General features: G+C 43.3%; 1 protein-coding gene across 3 annotated transcripts in view; it reads left to right on the top strand.

The window, feature by feature from the left end:
- The window catches only part of ABAT (4-aminobutyrate aminotransferase), a 49,515-nt gene that overhangs the window by 20,931 nt on the left and 11,737 nt on the right, over positions 1-16,847 (top strand). For all 3 annotated transcript variants that reach the window (XM_059484067.1, XM_059484068.1, XM_059484066.1), the window contains exons 2-6: positions 1,031-1,154; positions 9,504-9,601; positions 10,435-10,464; positions 11,052-11,169; positions 15,617-15,666. In XM_059484067.1, the coding sequence (XP_059340050.1) occupies positions 1,085-1,154; positions 9,504-9,601; positions 10,435-10,464; positions 11,052-11,169; positions 15,617-15,666 (366 nt within the window). In that variant the 5' untranslated portion in view covers positions 1,031-1,084. The remainder of the gene's footprint in view (positions 1-1,030; positions 1,155-9,503; positions 9,602-10,434; positions 10,465-11,051; positions 11,170-15,616; positions 15,667-16,847) is intronic.

Genomic DNA, 16,847 nt, shown 5'->3' with positions numbered 1-16,847 from the left:
GCTCCAGTGTCCTACACTGAACAAGGGGCCATGCTGATAAGTGTGAAGTTTGAATTTAACCTGTGTCCTGGATAATAATTCAATGACCTGTTTTACCTATTCCTGACTTCCAGCCCGGCTTTCTGCACAAGTGATCCATAGTGAAAGGGAGGCATCTTATCTGTCATGCTGCTTGACTTTCCAAGGTCATTTTTATGCAACCAGCTGAGGAAGAACCATGGAATGGCTGACCTTGGGAGGGAGCTGAGGGTCTGGTCCAGCCCTCTGCCCAAGCAGTAACACCTAAAGCAATCTGCTCTGGACCATTTGGGTTGTGGATATCCCCAGGCATGGTGATTCCATGCTCTCTCTGGGAAACCTGCTGGGAGTTTTCCTGTGCTTAGGTGGAGCTCAGAGTATTTTAGTTTGTGCCCATTGCCTCTTATCCCATCACTGGACACCTCTGAGAAGCCCTGGCTCCTTCTTTCCCATCAAGTATTTATTACTCATTGATGGGATGCAACCTGAGCCTTCAGGCTGGACAATCTCAGCTCTCACATTCTCTCTTCACAGAGTTGTAATTAATGGCTAAAAGGCTGTTTTTTCAGAGGATTTATTTTCTTTTATTTCCTAATGCTTGTCCTCCTCTCTTTTGTATTTGATGAAATTTTTCTCATAAACTTAGATCAAATCAAAAACGACAGCTTTGGCTTGACTGGAAACTTTTTTTTTTAAAGTTCAACACAGGCTATATATACAGAGAAAGTAGAGAGGAAGAGCAAGGGCAAATAGGTACTGACCTTTACCCCCTGGCCCTGCTGAAGCTGGAACATTCATTTAGCCTAGAAGTCATTAACCTTAGCAAGACCAAGCCAAGAATCAGATGTGGGGCTCAATCCTGAGACTGCTCTGAACATCAGCATTAATCCATCAAACCCTGCTCTTGGTGCCTTTGGATGGGAATTAATGAAAGGGGGAGTTGGACAGCACAGTAATAGTGGCTGCATCTATAGGGACACGAATAAGTGATTTTCTTTTTTTATTTTTCCAGAGCATCAACCAGAAAGAAATCTCTCAAGATTGAGTCTTTTTCAGTAAAGATAAAATGGCATCAATGTTGCTTAGTCGACAGCTTACCTGTTGCCTGCAGCAAAACTCCAGACTGCTGGTATTTGGTAAGTGTTTCCTTGCATTTTCCTGCTTTGTACTTGGTAAGTGTTTCCTTGCATTTTCCTGCTTTGTTCTTGGTAAGCGTTTCCTTGTATTTTCCTGCTTTGTACTTGGTGTTAACTTTACTCTGGTGGACAGAATTCCAATTTGAACATTTCTGGGGTTTGTGCTGTGGTGTTGAGTCTTTCAGACCTTGAGGAATATGATGTTCTGTGTCTTAGATAATGATGCAGTTGTAGCCTAAAGTGGACCACAATTGTAGTCCAAAGTATATCTGATTTTTTTGTATCAAAGTATCAAGTTAATAATTTGCCCTGTAAATATGCTAACTGAAGTAAAGCTCTTCAGCCCTTGGAACTCTGCTTTTACTCTCTGGCACTTCATGGTGCAGAGATTAGACAATCATCCATCAAATGAGACAATCATCCATCCATCAAAAGAGCTGGGTTTTCTCTTTGTGCTGTGTAGCACAACCTTGCCCATCTTCCCTTGTGAAGAGGTTTTGTGTGATTGGCATGAAGATTGGGACCCTCACTGGGGTTTCTGCCTCTAGTGAGCTCTAGTGTGAAATAAAAACATGCCACACAGCTCAAACTACTTTCTCCTAAGTGAATGGCAAGTTTTGCCTTAACCCTGGCTTGAAATTTACCATGTGTATATTAAACCTGCAGTCTCTGTGAAATAGATAAAAAACCTAAATTCCTGTTGGCTGTGTTGGACAAAGCAGTGTGGAGTCTTATGAACATCCATTCCATGTACTGTTACACTGAGTACAGTGTGGCTGAATGGGGTTTTGTGTGACTGAGTAAATCTCAGTGTTTCTACTGTCCTTCCACCCTTCTGCAGTGCCACTGTGCTCCTTCTGCCACTGCCAGGATAAACCAAGCACACCCTTCCATTTGCTCAGAAACTTCAGCATCATTGATTTCCCTTTAAATAATACACTTCAGGGAGCAACTGACCTTTGACTAAAGAGCACCTAGTCAGGTCTTATAACTATTAGAAGATATTAGGTCAGTGCTTCATTGCAGGATGTGTGTGTGTGTTCCTGGGAGTGACTCACTGATTATCCACACTGGACAAGAGCAGGGATTGTTGGGTCCATGGTGGGCAGTGGAAAGTGCTTGCAGCAAGGCCTGGTTAGCTGGCAGTCCTTGAGCTAATCTGTCACCCTCAGCATCACTTAATGCTCCCTGTCCCTCCCAGTGTCTGTACAATTCCTGCTGCTTCCCAAGGCCAGAGGTGCAGGTGGGCAGTGGAGGGCAGGTGCCCAAACTCCTCCTCCTCTCTCACCATCAGTGGGGGAGTGTAGATCCCCATAAGAAAGGAAGGCAGCTCTGGGCTCCATTAATCCATCCTTGCTTCCAGGAAACTTCCAAGGCTGCTAAAATACTGAAGCAAATAATAGAGAGCCCTGGCTGCAGGCTCTGTAAGGGCCCTGTGGCCTTTGGGTGTGAGCGAGCAGAGATCAGGAATGGTGGAGCAAGAGGAGAGCCCCTGACAGGGGGAGCTGTGCCCCTGCAGCCCCACAGAACAGGCAGGAGGCTCTGGTGGCTGTGGCCAAAGCTGGAGCTCCAGGCCATTTCCCTGAGCCCCAGCTCAGGTTGCATGCTGCTGGGCTCTGTGGCTTTTAGGGAAATGCTCAGGGTGACATCCACGAGCTCTCTGCTCCAGAGTGCTCTCCTCCAAGGTATTTTTGAGCACTCCAGTTCAGAGCTTTACAGGCTAAAAAAGAGACTGTACATTACTCCTACAGAAATCCTGCAGTGCCATTTTGGCTGGTACATTTATTTTTTTTTGTGGATAAGGAAATGACAGTGTTGCCAAGGGGGGTGGAGGTGGAGAGGAGGGAATAGATTGCCTCTTGGTAGGTCTTTGTGTCTGTAGGCTGTCATTTTTCAGTTGTATTGTGCATTAAGCAAACCTTCCTGTTCATCTTGAATCTACAATAAATTTATTTACACAAAGAGAATTTTTTCACCCTTGACTATTACTCTAGTTGGAAAATCTTTGTTACTTAACCGCTGCAGACTGTTCTCCTTATTCATACAATGTTAAACCCTGGCAAGCAAACTAGGAATGGAAAATGGAAATCATTTATCAAAATGCAAAAGCTAAGCAAAGCACATGACAATATGTAATAAATGATAAGCAATAGCCAACTTCAATCTTACCCAAAAATATGAAGCCTGTAAGTATCATGCCCTTCTTGAAAATAAGCCCTTAATCAGGTATGCTTTTGTTTTCCTTCTGTTTGATCTGCCTGATCGTTTGCCCTCAAAGACAAGGTTCACTAGAATGTGAAGGGTGGCAGAATGACAATAGAGTGAGTAACTAACCTAATCCTCCTCTTACAAAGCCTCTGCATTGCAATCTCTGTGGGAATCAGCCAAGCAGGGCCAGCAGAGGCAGCTGATGGAGAAATGAGGGTGTATCTTGGTGTTACCATCTTAACTGAAGTGAGTTCTGTTGCTGGTGTGCTGCAGGCTGATCACAGCTGGGACTGTGCATGTCAGTGGTTATTCCCTTTGTACCAGCTCTGGTTTTGCCAGCTGGGCACTGCAGCAGCAAAGCTGTTCTGGCTCCCTGCTTTGGGAGCAGTTGGTTGTTGCTGGTAGGGCACTACCATAGCTATGAGGACAGGCTGGCACTCCAGAGATGTGGTTCACTTTCCTGCTGATTACCCAAAGGGCTTGAATTTGTCTTTGAATCCTGCACTGAAAGCATGGCAGAAGGTCAGGCTGCTGCCTGAAGGTAGCATCAGTTTGCATTAGTGCCTGCCCATGCCCTTCTAGGATGCTGATCTGTTCTGCAGCTTCTGCAGCCTCCCCAGGCAATTTGCTTATTGCTGGACTGACCTTACCTTTAAAACTTTTTTTCTAATATTTAGCCTAAGTTTCACAACAGGAAAAAATCAAATCCTTGCTGTTTGTCCTGCCCTCAGAGGACCTGGAGGCTGGAATGTTTATTTTTTCTTTGCAGCAGCCTTTTACATGTTTGATAACTACTGTCTCCCCCAAGACCTCACACTTTTCTCTCTGCTGAATTTTGTTTGAGTCTCTCCTTGTAGGTCCAATTTTTCTCCTCCAGAGTCTGTGCCCTTCCAGTGCAGTGCAGTAGCACTTGTTGAGGCTGTACCTCACCTAACTCAGCCTGTTTCCTGTCTCTCTGGAGAGGATAATAATGTTTAGCACCTGGGTGCACTGCAGTAAAGTCTGAGAGATGTTCATACTAGTTATTGACTTGTTCCCATCACAGTTACCACAGAGAGGCTGGAAAGCCATGAGAATGATTTATTCTCAGTCACACTTTTGTCTCCAGTATTGATCCGTGCTAAGACATTTTACTTTTTTTATTTGGTTTGTACATTAAGAGCATCCCTAAGGAAATCATAGAGAACAGGCTGGATTTGTGTGAGGGATGTGTGGCAGAAGCAGAGAACAATCCCCTTCTTGGGGTTGTAGAGGTCAGCTTGAGGTCAGCTTCAGCTGGAGCCCTGGAAACTGGGGTGCAACCTCTCCTGCTGGACTGAGGGACGTTTACTCTTCTGTCTGATCAAACACTTCCACAAAAAGCTGAGCTATATAAGAACAATCACATAAAACCTGTTGTTGTAAGCAGGCTCTGGTGCAAGGCAGAGTCCAAGCTGGGACTGCTGTTCTCAGTTCCTTTGGTGAATGTGATACTCCTATCCAGTGTTCTGTGCCACAAAGAGAGGCTGTGTCAGTGCTGGCTGATTTCCCACCTGGCTGTTCCTTGTGCCTGGTTGTTCACCTCCAGAGGTGCCCTGGTGAGCTCTGTAGCTGATGAATTGTTGGAAGAGAGAGGATGTTACAACTGGTTCAGATCACAAGAACTACAAAGAGCAGTGGTTGGATGGACCTGTAACTCTCCTGAGGAGCTGGTTTGGGATTGTGCTGGGATGGAGAAAGGGAACTTCTCTTGTTCTTTCTTCCAGGAGTTTCCACTTTATGGCCTGTGTGGTACTAGTTTTTTCTTCATCTTTGGAGAATCCAAAGTGTGCATGTGGGAGTGCTGAAACACAGACAATCTCATGTGGAAGAGCTTCTGATCTTGCAGCATAAGCACTCTGTAAATAGCAATCTCACTTTTCACAATGTTATGCAATAGTGGTGTTCATTTCCCAAACATCTCTAGCTAGCCTGGCCTTTTGCCATTCCCTTTCGAGATCTGTTAGTAACAGATTCTACTTGTAACACATAAAGAGGACTCAGAGGAAATCACAGTCCTCCTACTTTTGGCTGTCAGCGCCTCCATGCTCTAAAACTCCTGTCTGGAAGGTGCTTTGATTGACACTGTGGAGGGGAAGTCTGAGGGCGTTGCCAGTCTGCAGTGCCCAGGGCAGCAGTGGTGTGGCACAGGGCATGTGCTCCCTGGGCACTGCAGAGCTTCCCCTTGCAGCCCTTCACAGCCAGACACTTGTGTCTGAGACCTCTGCTTATGCCAGCATGGCCTTTCATTCCTCTTCTTTTCCTTTTCCTTGTAATTGTTCATTTTCTTCATTACACCCATGTCCTTTCAGTGCCTCCACTGGAGTTTCTCCCAGCTAATATCCAGTTGTACACTCAGGAGCTGTGTTAATGGGAGTGTTATTTTTGGTCAAACACATGAGAGGCTCAAGCTCTTTCTATCCCTGCCTTGATTGCAGCTCTGTTATCAGAGATCAGCTCTCAGCACAGACCTGCCAGCAGTGGTGCTTTGTGACTCCCAGCATCCCCAAATTAGCAGGGTGCACTTATATTAATTATGTTGCTATAGCAATGTGGCACTTTGTTAAAATTGCTGACTGGGACCCCTGGAGAGCAAGGGGGGCAGCGTGGGGAAGCAGAGTTGGGAAATGAGCTTTGCTGCCTGCTAGCAAGTGATAACATCCTGTTGGATGAAAAGGAAGGATGTGATAATTTGCTGATGTTATTCAAGTGTTCAGAAAGATGATGTGTGATGAGAACTTTGAGAAGTCTGCAAGAAAAGTAGAATTTAACTTGTTATGCCCACCTTCTTTAAGTGGGATGGGTAGAAAATTCTGTGCAAATTGTTCAGCCTGTGTGCTCTCTGAATGAGATTCATTAACCTATGCTTGTGTTTTTACTTTTGCCATGATAAAAAAGAGACTGCTTTGTTTACCAGGGATTAAAGGGTGCTGTTCTTGGTCATGTCAGCTAAATGTAATTTAAGAGCTTTGGTAATGCTTCTTTAGAGAAGGACACTTGGTCAGAGCCCATTAGCTCTACACACTTGGAGCATGAGAGCTGAGGTTATGTCATTTGCTCCTGTTCTTAAGATAATATAACACAAAATCCCCTTTTTCTAAGGCAGTTTGTTCACATGTCATCAGAAAATCAAGGGATTACCTTTTATTACAAAGTTAATGCTGTTAGTTCACTGAAGGATGAGAATCCCACCAGGGATTCTCAGTTCTTGAAAATACCTTGCTTGGTCATAGTGACAACCTCAGTTTTTACCTGTCCTATCTCTGCTGTCTTTTTGGGAGGCAAAAACCCAGTCCTGGCCTGCAAATGTCTAAAACTCCCAAATATCCAGTTGGAGTAGCCTGAATTACATTGTGTCTCGTATCTTCAGGGTTTCTGTTGCAGGGTAAGTTGATATTCAAAAGTCAAACAGTAAAAATTTGGGCTGAGTTGCAAAGCTCATTGAGTACCTTCAAGATAGAAATGCCAGCTGAGCAGAGCCTGCTGCAGTTTCCCAGGGGATGAAGCACTACAGTGAGTGACCTGATTTATTTGCATTTTCTTGCACCATCAGGAGACTGTGGTGCTGATGCTGGGACTGGGGGGAAGCAAGGGAGACAGAGCATGGCCTGAAATCCTCCTCCAGGCTAAACAAAGCAGGTATGGATGCAGCCATCCATCACCCTGTCCAAGTGCCTGGAAAAGCCTTTACAGGAAAGCAGCCACGTCCCAGAGCTGTGCTGTGAGCAGGGCCACAGGCACTGGGGAGCAGGGGGCAGCACCGTGTCCTGCTGTTCCTGGAGCATGCAGAACAAAGCCTTGCAGGGGGTGTGGAGAGAGGGGAGCCAGAAAGCCATGAGTGCCCAGGCAGGGCTCTGACCTCCTCTGTGCCTCTGAAGAGTGGCCTGAGCTCCTGTTTGGCTGCAGAGCAAGGGCAATGGTGAGGCTGGAAATGAGGAAATGGGCTGGGAGAGGGAGCAGGGCTGGGGCCATACCCTGTGCTCTGAAAACTGCTGAAGTAGTTCTCAGCTACTCCAAACTGCTGGCCTTCTTTGCCTTTGTCACCACAAGGCTTTGGACATGTCCCTGAGCACCAAGGGAGCGTTGGGCTGGAAAAATCTTGGGCCATATGGCAGTAAGAGAGGTTGTGTCTGTGCTGTTCAGGTGCCCTGAGCCTGGAGAGCTCCTTGTGTGTCAGTGCTGTGGCTGGCACAGCCTGGGTGTGCCCCCAGCATCCCCTGGCTGTGCCAATGGAGTCACCTTTGATCTTTTATTTGCAGTAGCTTTCCCCCCCTCAGTGGAGCAGTTGCCATGCAGTCTCCAATTTACATGAATGTTAAACAGAATGACACAAAAATGGTGTTGCTGTAACAAAACCTATTAATAGCTTTGCAGAGAGGCACTGACGCATCTGAATTAAAGCTGGGGAGAATAATCATCTTTGCAGACTAAGTTTTCCCAAGATGATCAGTGACTTTAAGTACTCCAAGATGCTTTCAAAGGGCGGTGATTTTCCAAATAGTTTCTTGAAATCAGGCTTGCTTGAGACATCCCAGCTTGGGCTGACACAAGCTGAGGCAAATGTCTCGAGTCACTGTTGGAAATTTCAGCTGAATGGCTGTGCTCAGAGCACTGCTGAGCAGTATCACAGGATACCTTCTGTTTTCCTTGATAAACATTTGGTTAATTTAACAACTGTTACTTCCAAACACAAAACGTTTTCAGCACATTGCTGGAACAGAGCTCTGGCAGTGAGAGGTGGGTATGGATGGCAGTGGTGCTGCCAGGGTGTCTGGTGGCAGTGCTGCACCCCAGGGATTTCCATGTGTTTGACTGCTGGCCTGGCTGCTCAGGCATCTCCCTCCCTGCCCCTGTGCCAAACTGGGCTGCAGTTTATTGCTTTAGCACCTGGCAGCATGGCCCTGGCACAGCAGGATGTGGTGAGTGGTACCTTCAGACCCTGCTGCTCCAAGTGCCCCAGGCAAGAGCTGGTGTTGCCTGACTTGCCATGCTCAGCCTGGATCTGAGATGCAGCTGGTGACAAGGGGAGCTGAGGATCTTCATTTTAGGGCATTCAGATTGCACCAGCTAAAAATTGCCTACCACAGATATTATAAAAGTTATGCCATCTTCTTTCAGGTCTGAGTGTGATTCCCCCAAGTTAAGAGTATTAAGATCAGTTTGTTGTTGATACCATGCTGGAAAGAGGCTTGCAGATGCTCCATGACAAAAATGTAATTGCCAAGAATGTTGCTTTAATTCAATATGTAACCAGAGCAAGCTCATACTCTCTGCTGGTCACCTTGGTAGAGCTTTGGAGCCTGTACTTCCTTTTTTTGCAAATGTACAATCCCCATATTAACCCATAATCCCCTTAATGGAATATGTACATATTTGGAATACATGCTTACCAGAACTGTCTCTGTCATAGGAAGTTTGCCTAAACTCTTTAAAACTTTAAAACAATTATTTCGGAAAGGGAAGCAGAGTGTGTTATTGGTAAAGCACAGCATATTTTTGCCTTTTGTTTTCATTAAGGTGTCAATTTTATTACGCTTCCCTACACATGTGGATAAAAACCAGCAAGATCAGAAGGAAAACTGGTGCTGACTGGGACTCAGATTTCAGAGCTGCACTGCAGGATGCTGGTTTATGTGAGACAAGGCCATTTACCTTTCTGAGACAAATCTTTCCCAAAGAGTGTTCTTTGGGCTATTGAAAAGCATCATACTGGATTTTTCTTGTGGACTCCATCAGGCTTTTTGGTTATTACTGGTAGTTGACCATCTCTGTGTAGGAGTGGGGAATTTATGGCAAAAGCTTGCACAGGGCATAATGGAGAGACTCAACAAAAGAGATGGAAAAAGATGTGCTCTCAATCCTCCTGTGCTTTGCCTCTGTTTCTCTAGGGTTGCCTTGTGATTTCCCTTGGGATTTTTTGGTTTGTTGTTTGTTTTAAGCCACCTCACTGATATTGGTTTTATTTTGAGTGGTCAAAAATGAGATACATAGTTCACTTCAGACAGCTCAATGTAATTGGTCTCATCTGTCAAGTGTTTTCAGTCACGCAAGGTATGGATGTATCTTCTAAAAGGAGAGCACAGAAAATATGGTCTGTACTGAGGTTTTCATTATTTCTTACAGGACACAGGTATATCAGTCAAGCTGCAGCTAAAATTGATGTGGATTTTGACTATGATGGACCTCTGATGAAGACAGAAGTTCCTGGACCACGATCTAGAGTAAGTTTCCAAAGTAGAGTAACTTGGTTTTTTTATCTTTAGCTGTGTCTCACTTGCTAGAAAACAGATTCATTTCAAACCTTAAATCTGATATGAAAAAATATAATTCCATAAGTCTTTGCCCACTTTTATCAGGAGCTTGAGAATGAAAAGCTCATTAATAAAATGCCCCTCTCTGAGAGGCAGATCTGAATCTCAACTGCCAAGTTCCCATATAATAATAATAATTCCCATAGAATAATTCAAAGCAAAAGAGCATAATTTTAATAAAACACCTGATCATGCTTGGTCACTTGTGGTCCTGCTGAAATAGAAGCTTTTCATTATGTGAAATAATGCTTTGGTTTTGAAATGAAGCAAGAGTTTGAATTTGCTGGATGTTGTTTTACTCTGGCAGAGTCAGCATTTGTGCATTGTGGTGGGTTTTGGTTTTTGTGAGGTTTTTGTGTTGTTTTTAATAAAAAGGAGCTGTCTTTCTAGAACCAATGTACCAGTATCCCTTCTGTGTGACTCTGGCTTCTCTTATTTTCTGATTTCTCTCTTGTTTTCTCAGTTCAGTTGGTCAATATAGAAGAGGCAGCTTTCCCTTTTTGGAGATTTACAGTTAAACTGTGTTTGCAGCCCGTTTAGCTCTGCATGCCACAGGTCATAGTTTTGACTGTAATATTTGCAAGATGCACCATGAAAGTTCCTGTGGCAGGTAGAGTTGCCTGGTAAGCACACAGGACTACAAAGTTTGCATAAGATTTATGGGATCATAAAAAAGAAATAAACATTCTCCATCAGTATTTGCTGATTACACACCTGAGACTGTGACATTTGTTTTTGTGCAGGAATTAATGAAGAAGCTGAATGGCATTCAGGTAATTTGTCATGTTTTCTGTGTTTTGGGGAGTGTTAACACTTGGATTTCAGAACTTGTTTTAAAATCCTGGTTTGTGTGTTTGTGCCACAAAGAAAGGTGAAACACTGACTCCAGGTTTCTACACTGAGTACATTTTGTGTGGTTTATATATGCATTTGAATGAAATCTTTTGTAGTATATTGTGAATACTGCAGAATCATTTTGCTAGCATCAGGGATTTTTCTTTCAACATGTATATGTTTAAACTATGTGTGTCTAAAGAAAAACTTCAGAATTGTTAGAGTGGCCAATGAAAGTAAGGTATATTATGGCTTGAGTTTAAAAATATGTCAGCCTGAGTACATATTGCCTTCCTAAGATGAGCAATTTCTCCATGTCTGTGCTTCATTTCTGTAGAAAAAGTAAAGACTTGACCTTTTAACAGTCATTATAAAAATAGCTGTACAGTTATTCCCATGCTGTGAATACAATATGCTTTTTTATCCTAGCATTAGATATTTTTATCAGATTTGGCTGTATAACCATTAGTTGCACCTTCCTACATACTACCACTTTTGAAAGCACTCATTGTTTTTTTTCCTGAAGAATGCAGAAGCTGTGCACTTCTTTTGCAATTACGAAGAGAGCCGAGGGAATTACCTCGTAGATGTAGATGGCAATCGTATGTTGGATCTCTACTCTCAGATTTCTTCCGTCCCAATAGGTAGGAGGCACTTGTACCAAAATGTTTTGTTTTGTCCTCAACCTGTTTTGTTTTGTCATGTCATTTTCTTATTTTAGGCGCCACCAGGGAAGTTGGTTGATTAATTTTAAAAAACAGAAGTGACATAATGAACACCTTGTTGTGATCAGGGGCAGCTCACTTCTGTGTACTGTGTAGTGGTGGGTTTGAATAGTTGGAGGAACTACAAATTCTATACTTAAAGCTCTCTTAAAGTGCATAGTGGTGCCAGGAAGAGATCTAGTATTAATCTCAATTTGAATGTGCAAGTTCCACAATTCAGGTTGTCTTTGTTGGCTTGGATCTGTGACTTCGTAACTCTGTAATAGTATGTTACTGTTTTAAGCATTAATAAGCATAATGTGGACATTTTTAACATGAAATTATATGCTTTAGTTAACATTTCTATCGCAAAATAAGTAGGAAAAAAAACAAAGGAGTGAGCCATGTGGGCTGCAGCAGGATGATACAAGGCCAGCACTGAGCTGTGGTGCTGACTGAAAGCAAAGGTGGCAGCTCATTTGTCTGGGGGAGCAGGCACAGGGCCTGGCAAGAGTCAGCTGATTGCTTTGTGGAGCCTTGCAAGCAGAAGCAAGGCAGAAATGTGAGCCCCAGCTGCAAGGCATGCACGTTTCAGTAGGAGTTCACTTCAGTCCACTTTGTTTGCTCCTCATCCATGGCTCTTCTCAGCTGCTTAAAAATACACTCCTGCAGAAGTGCTGGGGTAATTTAAAAGGTAGATCTTGTGCTATGTATAGAAACTGTGATGACTCAAAATCATCCCTACAGGCCTCCTTTCCTGGGAAACAGCATTTGATGATGTTCAGGTTGTTACCAAACTTCAGGCATCTGAGACCTTGTGACTGCTGTGGGTGTTCACTTAGCCCAGCCTTCTTTGCAGCCAGTGTTGTTGTCCTGCAGCACTCAGTGAAACCATTCCAGAACCCTGCAATGTCTGTACCTTGTTTCCCCCAGCACAACTTCTCACTGCTTTGTATCTTTCAGGCTGCACTGGGATAATTTGGCCTCTGCTCATGAGGAAATAGGGGTGAGATACAGGAGCACGAGGCTTGGATGCCAGTGAGCTTGGATTTTGGGTTCTGGAAAAGGAGATGCATTTACATGGCTTCCCATTCTTCACACAGAAATTGATTTTGAGAAACAAATCTCAGTCATGTAGTCAAATGCACACTCCAAAGTATGAAAGTCAGTGCATACTCCAAAAGCATGAAATTGTACAGACAGTGCACTGGGGCTTTCTGACCTTCTGGAGCTGGATGGTGCAGGCACACCTCTTTTAAGAGTTTTGTGTATAAAATATTGAAGTATTAAGGAGGGGAAATTTTCCTAATGAGCAAAAATGGGCAGGGGCTCTGCAGTTTGCTTTCTCTGGTAGGTTGAAAGTGGTGAATAGAACAAGACTCCAGTGCTGTGACTGACCTCCTAAGCCCTGTAGTTCCCCCTTCTCATGAGGCAATGCCCTCCCAAGGACAAGCTGGGTTTTATCCCAGGGAACTCATTCCTCAGTCCCAAAGGAGCTACAGTGCAGTGCTTCTTGCACCTCCTCAGATAATGGCTCTGGGAGTGCAGCAACAAGGAGTAAATGGAAATTCCATACTTACAGGCTGACCTCAGCCTAACACACAACATTAATTTATATATTTCAGTTGTACTGAGTGACAAGATTATCTGAAGCTGCCCAGGTTACTAATAATGTCCCTCTTGGTGACAGAGGTAGGGCCGGAATTGGGAGAGCAAAACAAGATCACAAGGTGCTTGTTAGTCATCTGTGCTTATCTCTCTGCAAGTAAATCCAATAAAACCTTTCATGAATCTTTCAGGACTCCCCAAGATTTAATAATGATCTGTTACACTAGAATATATTTATCAGCAGAGGTTGAGAACTAATAAGTGCCTGTGTGGAGAGATAAGAAATAAAGTATAAAAAACCTCTAGGCAAAGATGCTCTAGGCTGTCTCTTGCTGAAAAACAAAGATTGAAATAGTTTCTTACCGCACTTTTATGGGCAGTTGTAGCACAGCTGTCCTTTCATCCTGCATCTATTCTGTCTAATAGAGTTAGAAACCCCATGGAGCCAAATGCAAGAAGGATGTTATTGACATGTTTGCCGGCAAACACCCTGGAATAGCAAATGAAACAATGTGTTTTTCAGTGCTGGGAAGGTCTGTTTTGTTTGAGGAGATGCAGAGAGGTGCAGTTTGGTATTATTGACAGCAGCCTGCTGCTCAGTTCAAAGGATTCTTTGGGCTTTCTCCATCTCATTATTTGAGCAGGCTCTAGTTGTTTTTCCTTTTGCAGACAGGCACATTCATGAGCCTGGAGGACATGTACGTTCCTGTCACACTGATCCGGACACCCAGCAAGAGAGATGGAGCAGGTGCCCTTCCTTAGAGCCAGCTCTGGGAGCAGATTTGTAGCCCTGCAAAGCCCTGTGCTGCTCATGGCACTGCAAGGAGTTGGTGCCTGTGTGCCACGCCAGCCTGGAGCTCTTTGTCTTGTCCACCACAGTTATGGAGTGGTTATTGAAGCATTTACTTCTTGCTGGTGTCTGTTGCTGCCTGTGAGCCCACATGGCAGCTCAGCCCCTGTCACACAGCCCCTGTCACAGCAGCTGGGCATGCAGGGTGCTCCCCTCCTTCCCCAGGGCCCCTCTTGACACCAGTCAGGGGCTCTGTACAAATCACAGACGGGACAGGGCTGCTGGGAATGTGCCTTGAGCTGTTTGATTTTCCAGCATCAGTCTCATTACATGGTTATGACAATGGAGAGATGCCAGCAGCTCACATCACTGGCAGCAGACCAAGGATTTAATATTACAACTTACTTTATAAGTTTTTTGACCAATCACACAAAGCAAAAGCACATTGACAGTAGTTCTATCCAACCACTATAAGCACAGGTACCTTTGGTTAAACAATGCTTGGTTAATTTGGATACAATACCTGCTTGTGAGCCTTAAAACACAATGCACAGAGCTCCATTAGTAAGCTTCAACCTTCCTAATATCTTGCTAGATAAACTTTTCTGTAGCTCAGAGAGTTATTCTGGACAAGCATAAATACACGGACCATTGTTCTATTTGTCCTTGCTTTTCTGCAGTTTAAATAATTTTTTTGCTGACCAATCTCATGGCTACTGATAAGCTAAGCTAATCACAGTTCTACTGCCTCTGGGGCCTGCCTTTTGCAGCTTTCCCAAACCCCCTAATTTTGGGGATTCCCACACCTCTGAGGAGGCACAAGGATGAGGGGATGCTAGGAGAGCACCAGACCCTTGGCCTGAAGAGAATGGGAGAGAGATTCTGTGTGGGTGCAAAAGGGTAATTGAGGAGCAAATGAGAGGTTTGTGTTGTGTGTAGAGAATGACATCTCTGAATCAATGGCATCCACGTATGGGAACAACAGCAACAGTTCTTAGAGCAACGCCAGAGCTGATCCTTGATCTTCCTGAACAACAGGAGCTGTGCTTTGGAGGTTTCTAAAACACTTTATTTGCTCTCAGAGGGGTTCTCAGTGGCACCCCCAGGTGCAGTTCTCAAGGACACAGCTCTCAATGTGTCATTCCCTCTTCCCACGACAGCAGATGCCATGGAGATTTAGTTGTTCTGTGTCCCAAATAGCCAGTATTATTATCTTCATAATAATTTTAACAGATTTATCAGCATGACATGCTGCTAAAACAATATGGATATTCTTTTGTTTTCAGCTAATATATTCAAAACTGCATTTATAATTGTTTTGTTAACATAGTCTCCTAATGCTCCATTGCTCAAACAGGATAATCAGGGCTGTTGTCATTCCACTGGAATGGGGATTCAGAAGCACAAAAAGCTTTTGTAACAAAATTACCATTGTCTGACTTCTTGAGCAGTAGGGAAGATGAGGTTTCCAACTGTTTCTACAAGGAAATTTAAAAGATAATGTTAATCTCTGATGTTGGTGTTTCATACATTAGAGATCAGGCTTAAAATGAAATCTCTGGCCTACTTCAAAGATTATTTTTCTTAACAGCAGATAAATTGGTTTTGCCTGTAAGCAAGCAAGTTATCCTTTAGACTATCAATGGCTATAAATTAAGCACTGAAGCTGTCTTAATTTCTTAGTAAGGATAAACTGTTGCATCTTTTTTGCATCAAGCAAAATTTTGTCACAGTAAGGAAATGAGTGTGCCACAGCTCCCAACAGCTGTGCTGGGCTGTGCCCTGCACACAGACAGACTGCTGAGGGACAGAGAGCCCAGGGGTTTGTCCTACCTCAAAAGAAGTCCCATTATTAGCAGTTAAAAATATACAAATTACACATAAACAGCCAAGCATGAAGTTATGGTTATTCTCTAGATTATGCTTTGCATTACTTCATTGAAACCAGATAAAAAAGAACTGCTTTCTTTCTTTGTTCTTTTTAATTAGGTTACAGCCATCCCTCTCTGATAAAGCTTTTACAGCAGCCCCAGAACCTGGTAAGTGAATTAGAACATGAAGGACGTGAAGGAGTTCTCTCTCTCCTTGTTGTGGGCTTTCTCTTTTTTCCTCAGACTGATAGTGAATGCTAATGATTCCATTAATGTATGATAGGATCTGCTTGCTGTACTTCTCACTAGATGAAAAGAGCTTTGTGGTGTTTAAGAAAACACCAAAACCTCTGGGAAGTTTTACAAAAAGTAAACATTTGGGTGATGCAAGCACTTGATATATTTGTAGCTACATTTAAATCCTAATTCAAACTTACTGTCTCAAGTTAACCATTTTAATAATGTTTTCTGAAGATTTATTTGAGCCTGAAAACAAGCCCAAAACCTTGAGAGAGAATATAATATCTTGGACATGGTGCCCTACGTCTGGAATGCTGTGGGAAGTTTAAGGATTTTTTTGAAGTTGGGGATAGTGACTGATTCCCATCTGCTAAGTGCACTCCAGCAGGGCAAAGAAATGCAGATATTTGAGTTCCCTGAGCTGATTTCCTTTATGGAGTACTCATGTCTTCAGGTGAGAAATTCTGCCTTTCCCAGGACTAAAATACCTCCAGTTAAAAAAAACAAAACCAAAAAACCAACCAAAAAAAAGGAAAAAAAAAAAAAGAAAAAAAAAAACCAACAAGAAAACCCCCAAAAACAACAACAACAACCAAAAAAAAAAAAAAACACAAACAAAAAAAACCACCCAAAACAAAAACCCAAACAAACAAACAAAAAAACAGGACTAGAAATGCTGGAGTTATCAAAGGCAGATCATATTTTGGAAGGTCTAATATTTATGAATATTATTAACTCTTTATTAACTTTATTAACTCTTTATTAACTTAATCATCTTTATTAACTCATAAAGATGATTTCTGAGAATAATATCTTCACTGTAATGCAGCAGTAGGCAAAGCCAGATTTAAAAAATGAACAAACAAAAATCCCCAAACCAATTAAAAAATCAAAAAGCCCATTTGCTGGAGGCAGTTGCTGATTTGCCCACTGGGGAAGGACAGGTGGCACTGAAGGAGCTCCTCCAAAGTCCCACACAAGTGGCACAATTTCCAATCGTGTTAGCAAAGGGGTTGGTGTTTTCCTGGAAGAACTTTTGATTTGGTTTGTCTGTAATGCTCCACATGCCCTCTCTGCAGCCAGCTATAAACACAGAATGTGCATCTGTT

Source organism: Ammospiza nelsoni, chromosome 17 (assembly GCF_027579445.1).
Source record: "Ammospiza nelsoni isolate bAmmNel1 chromosome 17, bAmmNel1.pri, whole genome shotgun sequence".
In the NCBI taxonomy this organism is placed as follows: domain Eukaryota; kingdom Metazoa; phylum Chordata; class Aves; order Passeriformes; family Passerellidae; genus Ammospiza; species Ammospiza nelsoni.
The sequence above is the reverse complement of the archived record's forward strand: the minus strand, read 5'-3'. Positions and strand labels throughout refer to the sequence as shown.